At 52.1% G+C, this 11003-nt stretch overlaps 1 protein-coding gene across 2 annotated transcripts; it reads left to right on the forward strand.

Moving 5' to 3' along the window:
- The first annotated feature begins 235 nt into the window (after positions 1-235).
- On the forward strand, positions 236-7690 carry MYORG (myogenesis regulating glycosidase (putative)). Of its 2 annotated transcripts, none has more exons than XM_059411472.1 (2): positions 236-302; positions 3905-7690. In XM_059411472.1, exon 2 carries the CDS (start codon positions 3978-3980, stop codon positions 6120-6122), a length of 2145 nt encoding a protein of 714 aa, XP_059267455.1. In that variant the 5' UTR covers positions 236-302; positions 3905-3977; the 3' UTR covers positions 6123-7690. The 2 variants fall into 2 exon arrangements, with proteins under 2 accessions (XP_059267455.1, XP_059267454.1); XM_059411471.1 differs by lacking the exon at positions 236-302 and adding an exon at positions 361-591.
- Positions 7691-11003: the final 3313 nt, after the last annotated feature.

Genomic DNA, 11003 nt, shown 5'->3' on the forward strand with positions numbered 1-11003 from the left:
GAGAGTATTATACAAAGATGGCCTCCACCTGCCCAAATCTGGAGGGAAAGGAATCCAAGAGCCAGCCCTGCCCCCTTTACCCTGACGCTCCCTCGCTCCTCATACACATCCCAAATTTAGCCTAGAGGTGCGAGAACCCCAACACTCTACAACTGCTCCTTTCTCCAGAACTACATTTCCCAGAAGACCTAGTAAAGAGACCCGCCAGCATGCGTTGAGCAATGGCCCAGCGAGGGCGGACCTGAAGGCAGAGGGCGGAGCCAGGAGAAACCCAGCTAGTGGCGGGTCAGAGTGGTTCCGAGGTGGGCACAGAAGAGTGGGAGAAAGGTGGGGGCGAAGGGGTGGGACCTCAAGTCCGCGTGACAATGTGGGAGGAGGGCTCGAGCGCCAGGGGCGGGGCTGGACGCCAAGCCCCTTAGTGAGACCGAACGACCGGGGAGTGGCCGAACAGCAAAAGGGCGGGTCCTGAGGAGGGCCTCAGCTGTCCCCAGCTAAGCAGCGCCCCGCGCAGCGCCGTGGCAGCTGAACTCCCGCTAGCTTGGAGGGAATCTTCGGGAGCCTCCCTTCGCCCCCACTTCTGGGGTCACTGCCGTGAGTGAGCCCAGCGGGAGGACCTTGGGGGGGTTGCTGAGAAAACACACTTCCTGAACTTTCGCTCCTACTGAATGAGTAGGGGGTACGAGCCTGGAGACCTTGGCCCCTCCTCAAGCCGCGGTTCCCAGCGGGCCGCCGGCCCTTTGACCTCAGTCTGTCCCTTCGGACATTGTAGCTGTAGCGCTGGGGTGGGGGTGGAGTATTCCAGGCTGTAGGCGCAGTCACTTGATCCCTCCGATCCCGTCTTGGGGAGGGCAGGAAGATGGGCTGGATCGAGTTACCTTTGACATTTCCCCCCTCCCTGGAATTGTGTTCTACAAACGACTCAGTTTGGCATGACCTCCCCGCTTTGGGGCCGGGCCGGGCCCTCCCGTTCAGATCCGGCTAGAGCCTGTCAGCCAAGACCGAGCTTGAGTGTCAAGTGGGGAAAAAGGTTTGGCTAGGGCAGACCCCACCTGCCGGCATTACCCTGTGGTTAGCCAGATGACGGAGCCGGCAGATTACAGGGGTCTCTCGCGCTGTTAACACGGGAATCACAGTTCCTCCTCCACAGCCCCTGTAGAGATGCCATTAAAATTGCCCTTTTCCCACCCCAAGGAACCTTTCTGGAGCAAGCAGCAGCACCAGCCCTTGAGAAGATAGGCTTTACTATGCACACATCCACCTGATGGGGCGCCTGTCCCACCCTCTGACCCACAGAGTTCCTTTCCTCTACTGCATTCAGACTGCTAGTCAGACCTGTATCTCTCATCTCCTAAAAGTTGTGCTGCAGAGAGTTAAGCTGGGATTTCGGATTTAGGCAACCTTGCCACCTAGGTTTCTTTTTCTGTTTGGACAAGTTTCTTCCTCTGTAGACTAGGCACTATAGCTATGTCTCTTGGTCAGTATTATTGTTAGCGTTGGATGCTGTGGTGGCACAGGGAGACCAACACAGGGCCTGCATGGAATGGGTTCCCAGGACTGTGAGGCCCTGTCCTTCACCAAAAAACCTTGGAAGCCTAGAACATTAAGATTCTCAGAACCTACTGGAAATGGCTTTTGAGGTCATCTTGGTGGCCTCTCCATGCCCCCAGTGTCATGACATGAGCTGACTTAGCATGAAAGTTTCGAGGATGAGGTGTTCTCTGTCCTCTTCAGATATGGACCCTTTTCCCTTATTCCCTCAGTGCCCTGAATGGAGCCTTGTTTGTCCTGAATGAATGAATATAAATGTATGGCAAGTCTGGCCTGGGCCACCTAAGGCCTTCTTTGGGTTCTGCTTAGCTTGAGGGCATCAGCTAAAAGCTTGTGTGCATTCTGCAGGAGGCCTTTTCTAACCTGTAACCTAGTTTCTAACCTGTACACTGGTATGGGGATGCAATAGAGGAATGGAAGGAATGAGAGGCAGGGAGTAAGAGGCTGTTCCAGACAGCTGTTCCAGCTGGAACTGACCAGCTTAGAGATTTAGAGAGAAGGAGCACAAAGAATGAAGCTCTGAGACAAAATTGTAGTGAGCTGTATATTGACATCTGGGATCAAAATTCTGGTCTGCACCTGTCATTCTTTTTTTCTTTTAAGATGTTTTATTTCTTCATTGGCGTGAGAGAGATCATGAGTGGAGGGGATGGGAAGAGTGAGAAGCAGACTCCCTGCTCAGCAGGGAGCCCAATGTGGGACTCAATCCCAAGACCCTGGGATCATGACCTGAGCCGAAGGCCAGGTCGCTTAACCAGCTGAGCCACCCAGGCACACTGCACCTGTCATTCTTGATGATAGTCTCTTCATGGGAGAGGTGGGGGACGTAAGAACCCTGAGAGTTCTGGCATCTTCTTTGAAGTAGCTGAGGACTTAGAGACAGACACTGGCATCTGGGAGGAGGCTAATTACTGTTTGCCAGTCTCCCTCTCTCCTTCCTCCCAGATGGAACAGATGGGCAGCTACCTGGCTGGCAGCATGTATATCTGTGTGTATACCTGGCTGGTGCTATTTCTTTGTTGAACTGCCCTGAGCGCTGAGATATGGTCAGTGGCCTTGGGCAGCAGATTAGGACACACACCTCCTCCCCCAAAATCTATGGGGTTTTTTTGCAGTCATATGTTTAACATATAGTATATGAGGGTCTATGTGTGCAGTAGCAGGTATCCACTCCTTGAAGAGCTGATAGGTGGGGGAGAGACCTTGGCTCAATGTGGGTAGGTGAGAGTTCCTAGAGCAGATGGCTGAAGGAATTAGGTTAGGGAAAGAATAAGCGTGGTGGTCATAGGATAGGCCTGGTCGTAAATGGAATCAGAAAGGCAGATGAGACCACATCATGCCTTGACCCTCAATTGCAAAGCTTATACTTCTGAACTTAAACTTAGGGATCATGAGCAGCTCTCTAAAGTAGGAAGAGATATTGTCTCATAAGTGCTTTAAAAAGATTGCCATAGTTGCTGTGAGCAGAAGGCACTGGGGCAAAAGGTGGAAGCAGGGAGGCCTATTGGGGAAGTACTGCAGTGATACATGGGAGAAATGACAGTGCCCCAAAGTAGGGCAGGGGCAAGGAGAGTGACTGTGTAGTGGAGACAAAACCAAGAGGTAGCCAGCCAATAAATGTGTTGCCAAGAGAATAGCAGGAAGGTTGGCAGAGAAATGGACTTGGTGATCAATTGCTGAGAACAGGGTGGAATTTGAGAGCAGAGAGAGAGTGATCTGAGAAGTCACCATGGCCCCCATGCTAAACTTTTTACCCCAGCCCTAATGAACAAACCCAACCCTGCCTCTCTCCAAACCAGGCCCATGACTGCATCTGGCTTTGGGTATCTTCTCTAATCTCCAGATTTAATCTGGCTTTTGACTAAAGATTAAATTCCATGCCTAAAATGTTCCCCGTTCCTTTCTCCTCTCCCCCTGCAGGGGCAGGAAAACCAGCCCACTGCCCTGTTAAAGATCTTAAAGAGCTGGTTGGATTGTCTGCCCTCTCCTACCATTGCCTTCTCCAGACCCCTTGCCTGCTCCTCAGCCTGAACTGGCCCAGGCATGATCTACCTGGCTAATTCTGTAATCCTAGACAGCTCCCTGACCCTGTCTGGGTTGTTTCTCCACCAGGAAAATGGGGGAAGCATGCCATCTGCCCCCTCCATTCAGAGTCCTAATTTTGGCAAAAGCTCATGCTCATCAGGAAGAGTGGTTTAGACACAAATAGATGGTCCTGGTAAGGGTCAAGCCTTTATGCCCAGACCTTACATCCCAGTAATATAACCTTCCCAAAATATACACCTCTTTCTGATGCAGCAAAGGGAAATACTACGGAATGAGAAACCTCAGTTCTACATCTCTCTTCCCCTTTCAGAATCAGGCAGTCCAGGTTCAGATGTGCTTTGTCAGGTGGTCCCACTGCCCACTCCTTCCCTAACTGGGGATTGATGCCCCAGAACCCTCAGGAGAAGAGCCACGTCTACCCCCGCCGCCGCCCTGGGAGCCACGTGGACCATAAGAGCTCCAAGGCCATCGCAGCCGCAGCTATGTACACCTTCTTGCCTGATAACTTCTCGCCCGCCAAGCCCAAGCCCTCCAAAGAGCTGAAACCACTACTAGGCTCCGTGGTACTAGGGTTGCTGCTGGTGTTGGCTGCAGTGGTGGCCTGGTGCTATTACAGCGCCTCTCTACGCAAAGCAGAGCGCCTGCGTGCCGAACTGCTGGACCTCAACCGAGGCGGCTTCTCAATCCGCAACCAGAAGGGCGAGCAGGTCTTCCGCCTGGCCTTCCGCTCAGGGGCGCTGGACCTCGACTCCTGCAGCCGCGACGGCGCAGTCCTCGGTTGTTCTCGCACAGCCGATGGGCGCCCCCTGCACTTCTTCATCCAGACTGTGAGGCCCAAGGATACAGTCATGTGCTACCGCGTGCGCTGGGAGGAGGCGGCGCCAGGGCGCGAGGTGGAACACGCTATGTTTCTGGGCGATGCAGCTGCTCACTGGTACGGCGGTGCTGAGATGAGGACCCAACACTGGCCCATCCGCCTAGAGGGCCAGCAGGAGCCGCAGCCTTTCGTCACCAGCGATGTCTATTCCTCTGACGCCGCATTCGGAGGCATCCTCGAGCGCTACTGGCTGTCATCGCGTGCAGCTGCCATTAAGGTCAACGACTCAGTGCCCTTCCACCTGGGCTGGAACAGCACAGAGCGCTCTCTGCGTCTGCAGGCACGCTACCACAACACGCCCTACAAGCCACCTGCTGGCCGCCCTGCCGCGCCAGAGCTCAGCTACCGCGTGTGCGTCGGCTCTGACGTCACTTCCATCCACAAATACATGGTGCGGCGCTATTTCAACAAGCCCTCGAGAGTGCCGGCCCCCGAGGCCTTCCGGGACCCCATCTGGTCCACGTGGGTGCTGTACGGGCGTGCGGTGGACCAGGTCAAAGTGCAGCGTTTCGCCCAGCAGATCCGCCAGCACCGATTCAACAGCAGCCACTTGGAAATAGACGACATGTACACACCTGCCTACGGAGACTTCGACTTCGACGAGGCCAAGTTCCCCAATGCCAGCGACATGTTCCGCCGTCTGCGTGATGCCGGCTTTCGTGTCACGCTCTGGGTTCACCCATTTGTCAACTACAACTCCTCCTGCTTTGGTGAGGGAGTGGAACGCGAGCTGTTCGTGCGCGAACCCACCGGGCGGCTGCCCGCGCTTGTGCGCTGGTGGAATGGCATCGGCGCGGTGCTCGACTTCACACGCCCGGAGGCTCGAGACTGGTTTCAGGGGCACCTGCGGCGGCTGCGCTCGCGCTATGCTGTGGCCTCCTTCAAGTTTGACGCAGGCGAAGTCAGCTATTTGCCACGGGACTTCAGCACCTACAGGCCGCTGTCCGACCCCAGTGTATGGAGCCGACGCTACACCGAAATGGCACTGCCCTTCTTCTCTCTGGCGGAGGTCCGCGTGGGCTACCAGTCACAGAACATCTCATGCTTCTTCCGCCTAGTGGACCGCGATTCTGTGTGGGGCTATGATCTGGGGCTGCGCTCGCTCATCCCTGCCGTGCTCACCGTCAGCATGCTGGGCTACCCGTTCATCCTGCCTGATATGGTGGGCGGCAACGCAGTGTCTGAGCGCACAGCCGGTGGTGGCGAGGTGCCCGAGCGCGAGCTCTACGTGCGCTGGCTGGAGGTGGCCGCCTTCATGCCCGCCATGCAATTTTCGGTCCCACCCTGGCAATATGATGCCGAAGTGGTGGCCATTGCACACAAGTTTGCCGCCCTGAGGGCCTCGCTTGTCGCGCCCCTCTTGCTGGAGCTGGCTGGTGAGGTCACTGACACAGGAGACCCCATCGTGCGTCCGCTCTGGTGGATTGCGCCCGGTGATGAGACGGCACACCGCATCGACTCGCAGTTTCTTATCGGAGACACACTGCTGGTGGCTCCAGTCCTGGAGCCGGGCAAGCAGGAGCGAGACGTCTACCTGCCTGCAGGCAAGTGGCGCAGCTACAAGGGCGAGCTTTTTGACAAAACCCCAGTGCTGCTCACCGATTACCCGGTCGACCTGGACGAGGTCGCCTACTTCATCTGGGCATCCTGACCCAGCCCAGGACCTAGGAACCCCACAGCCCTAGCCCCTGCCTTCATGCAGGCCTTTAGCCCTCCATCACAACCACACTGTGTATCCCCAGGAAGTCCCCACCTCTGCACCATCCACCAAGCAGGTGCTGACAGAAATGTGCTCCCGCCAGCCCCGGGGGACAGGTGGAGGGGGTGCTAAAGCAACTTCCCATTCTAAGGCTCAATCCTAAAGACGTTTTTCCCTCCACACTCACTCCACTTTGCAGAAACCTATTTCCTGAGGTGAAAGAGAACCCAGAAGGAAAATATCAGCTCTCTTCCTGTTACACATGATTGTGTTTTAAAAGCACAAGAAGAAACTTTTCCCTCCATCCTGGCCTGAATGGCCATCTTTGCCTTTCTGAAGTGGGGACCTGATCCCATTTAAAGTCCAAAATAGCCCCCTACTACACTTAGAAGGACACGTTCTTGATGTTGGAAGCCAAGCCCAGAGTTCCCAGCAGCGACCTGAAGTGTGGCTGACCTGGTCCCATCCCAGCTAGGGAGATGGGATGGAGACGTCTGGGCAGCAGACAAGGAGGAAGGCGGTCCCATCCCAGAGGACAGGAAGACTGGGCAGAGCACGGAGCCATCATTGTTGTCCCTTGTTTGTGAAGAGACTCCTAACACTGTACTTAACCCATCTATGTAAACACATGGGCTCAGCCCTGGGCCAGGGCCATGGCCTACCAGGTGAAGACTTGCAAGGCCATGCAGGCCAAACATGGTGCCTTAACTCAAGAAACTGTGTGTGTGTGTGTGTGTGTGTGTGTGTGAGAGAGAGAGAGAGAGAGACAAACAGACAGGCACCATGTTTTCCTGAATCTGTGGAATAAACACAACACTTTTGAAACCGGATAAGCCTGGAAAGAGGGGGCAGGGAGCAAATTGGAGGTTTTGATTGTCGAGCTGGCCCCCTCCTGGTTAATGTCCCTGGGACTATAGTAGGAAATAAACAACCCTTTCAAGATCTCTCAGCTGCTTCACTCCCTGCATACATGGCAGGAGTGTGGCCTAAAAGGGAGCACTGTTCTTCTGGTGGTGGTGGTGTGCTTCCACACGGGAGCTCCACGGCATGTCAGCACCTGTAAATACCCGTACAGGGTAAGCTCTTTCATTTAAGCCATTTTCTCTTTCTAAGAGCAGCCTCAGCCAAAGTGAGTTGTTCCTGCCTTCGCAGCTGAGTCTGAGGAAGAGATGGCTTGCCAAAGTGGGGAGGTGGGAAACAGGGCAGGGCTCAGCTTCCCTTAACTCCTAAAGAATGCATCCTCTTGCCCACTCCTCCACCCCCTCTCTTTGCCTTATGTGAAGCATGCCTAATGAAAGTTCTGGGGCTCTTTCAGAAGTCCATGTTGACTCCTAATTCTACCACTCTCATCTGTAAGCTGTGTGATTTTAAGCAAGCCACTTAACCTTGTTGAGTCTCAGTTTCCTCATATGTAGAATGGTGATGATAATGCCTACCTCCCAGGTTGTTGTGGGAATTAGAAGCACTGATGTATGTAAAGTGCCTGGCACGAGTAGGTGCTCAATAAAAGGTAGCTATTATCCTGTTATGCTGTTTCTTGAGGGGGTTTGCACAAAAATAACAAGGATCTTTCCAGGCCCTAGCTCGTCGCCCAACTGGCTTCCTCTGAGCCTGCCTGTGACAAATTTTTCCCAAACTTTGGTATATAACACCCAGCTGAGCTCTAAGTTTGTGACCCAAGGGACACTGTGGTCCAGGAAAAAGGCAAGAGGAGAGCTGTCTGAAGATGAGATGTCAGGAGCTAGGATTCCTGGGTCTGCAGGAGACGGTGAGTAAATGAATTAGCATCCTTCTCCTTTTTGTCAAGAGCATCCACCAATCAGTACTCAGTAATGAACCTCCTGGGGCTCTGGCACCAGCCTATAGGCTGTGAAGTGACTAGAGAGGCAGAATACTGAGGCTGGGCCTTGAGAGGTTCCCTAAGTGGCTGGAGAGAATAACTCTTACTTGAATGGCCCTCCAGCTTTCTGTGCAAGCTGAAGCCAGTTTAACCAATCTCTTGAGCTTTGGTTTCTGCATGTTTATTTTTATCTTTTTTTTTCTTTTTTTGAGGGAGAGAGAGAGAGAGAAAGAGAGAAGAGGAGGGGCAGAGGGGGAGGGAGAGAGAGAATCTTTTTTTTTTTTTTAATTCATTTATTTGATAGGCAGAGAGGCAGGCAGAGAGAGAGAGGGAGAAGCAGGCTCCCCGCCGAGCAAAGAGCCCAATGTGGGGCTCGATCCCAGGACCCTGGGATCATGACCTGAGCTGAAGGCAGCGGCTTTAACCCACTGAGCCACCCAGGCACCCAGAGAGAGAGAATCTTAAGCAAGTTCCATGCCCAGCACAGATCCCAACGCGGGGCTCCATCCCACAACCCTAAGATCATGACCTCAGCTGAAATCAAGTGTAGATGCTTCACCGACTGAGCCACCCAGGCACCCCAGTATCTTCATCTTTTGAATGGAACTTCTAGGATTCATTGAGATGTGCCTGTAAAAAAATTTTATGCAAAAATTGTATGTAAAAAAATTTATGCAAAAACGGCAGACAGTAAGTGCTCAATAAGTGGTAACTCCTGAATTTGGGGAGATAGGGGTAGGTGAGGGAACTGGGCTGGAAACTACATCTCGCCTATTCTGGCCCCTTTCAGACTTATCCACCACCCCATCTCTGCCCCATCCTCTTGTGCATTCCAAATTTATGTCTCCCTGCACATATGGATGGGAAGACTGTCTCTATTCCATGGGACTTCCAGCACCCTTGTATGATCAGGATTTCTCATTTGTCTCCCCTGTACTCCTGGGCTGGTTGATGGGGACTGATATGTGAGAATGGGAACTCCTCCAGAGGTAATGGAGAAGTTCAGGAAATCTGGAACTGGGGCCTAATGCCCCTATTCTGTGACCCTATGTACCTTGAGAGTCTACTTTAGTCTCCCTTCTAATACCATATGAATCAGCTGAACCCTACCCATGCCCTTTAAGCCCAAGATGTGAGTTTTCTGAGGGTCTTTACCTTGTTCCTCAAAATTTGCGTAAAATGTCTCTCACCCTGGGTGGCTCCAGAGAAAGTCTTCTGCTGGTTCCCTCACCAAGTTTCTGATTGCTTTACCCTCCTCAGGTCCAAGGCTAATGGTGACCTCTTCATTCCCTTACCAATTCTAGGCTGGACCATGGCAATGCCCTCCTAACCTTTTCAATTCTTGGACCCTTCAATCTAATCCACATAGAAGCTCAGGAAATCTTTCTGAAATTCAATCAAATCACTTAGGAAAATATCTAAGCTCTGATGTTCAAGGCCTCTAATATCTGAATACTTTTCATACCTCTGTTTCTGTTTTACTCACACACACATACTTATGAGTATATTTTGAAAAGCATTTGAAGAAATACTGTCTTCTGTTCTGGGAACAGCTGCATGGCCTATCCCTGCAAGGCGAGGCGTGCCTGGACCCAGCCTTGAAGAAAACCGCAGTGGCAACTGGGTGATTTCCTTTCCTGCCATTGTCCAACTCAGTGGGACTTCAGCTGACGCCCTCCCTTCTCTGGCACACACCCCAGCTCCCAAGGAAGAACCTGGTTTTTATCTTAAGGCTGGTTATTTACTTCATCATGACCAAGAATCTTTCCAGCAGCTTGAGGGGAAGGGAGAATCCTTTTTAAAAAAAGTTTAATGTACTTTACCGTTTTAATGGATTATAGGGGAAAGCAGAGGCTGACCTTTTTTTATATTGAGATATAATTGATATAACATTATATTAGTTTCAGGTGTACAGTGTAATGATTGGATATTTCTGTGTATTGCAAAGTGATCATCATAGTAAGCCCAGTTAACCTCCATCACCATACATAGTTACCAAAAAAAATATTTTTCTTGCAATGAAAACATTCAAGATCTACTCTCCTGGCTACATACAAATACACAATAGTTTTATTAACAATAGTTACCATGCTCTACATTACATCCCTGTAACTTACTAATTTTATAATTGGAAATTTATACCTTTTGACTCCTTCACCCATCAGGGTATGGGAGAATTCATGGCTTTAAGTGACAAGCCCTGAGCTTGGCTGGGGTTGGTCTTGGATGAGGAATGGGAAAAGACAGAAGAGGGGGTCCTGTCCCTGAGAATTCCCAGTCTGATGAACAGGAAGAGATTGAGCCTCTGTACTCTGTATCCTTATGCTGTTTTTCTCTCCTTAGCCCCCTTTTCCCAGCAAGACATGAATTGGGAGGGGAAAGGAAAGGGAGGGGGTAAACATGGAGTAAGGCACAGAGCTGATCTCACTGGGTACCTATAGCACAACCTGGAGGGGGCAGCAGCGGGCCTGACACAGTCCTCCTCTAGAAGGGAAGGGACAGGTTGGGCCACAGTCTGGACCAATGGAGATGTAAGCCTCTGCTCCCCAAACATGGGGGCCCCACTTGGTGGGGGTCTCATACCTGCACATGTATTTCAGTTGAAATTTTACCATCAAAACTACCATTATAACTTCATTCCTTTGGGTCTTCAATTCAGCAAAGAAGTGCATACTATGGGAGTGTCAGGTAGTGTGTCTGAGAGTCAAGAGGGCATTTTAGTTTTCCAGAGCGCACCCTGGTGAAGATAAGTCTGGTAAACGCTTCTTCACCCTCGGGTGGTGGAGGCGGCACTGGGGAAAACAACTGGAGCTCCAAGAGGAGCCTCTCAGGTGTAGGTTGGGAAGCAGGATGGTATTTATAGCCCGGGAGGTGGATTAGGGAAGGCTTCCAGGAGGACATGCTCTGGAGCTTGGAGGGCCTGAGATTGAAGGGAAACTGTGGTCTTGGGCCCGCACTCGGGGTGAGCCGGCCAGAAGCAAGGTGGCTGTGCT

Source organism: Mustela nigripes, chromosome 9 (assembly GCF_022355385.1).
Source record: "Mustela nigripes isolate SB6536 chromosome 9, MUSNIG.SB6536, whole genome shotgun sequence".
NCBI lineage: Eukaryota > Metazoa > Chordata > Mammalia > Carnivora > Mustelidae > Mustela > Mustela nigripes.

Bases quoted from the DNA above. Each gene is read 5' to 3' on its own strand.
- MYORG (XM_059411472.1), top strand. From the start codon at position 3,978: ATGCCCCAGAACCCTCAGGAGAAGAGCCACGTCTACCCCCGCCGCCGC.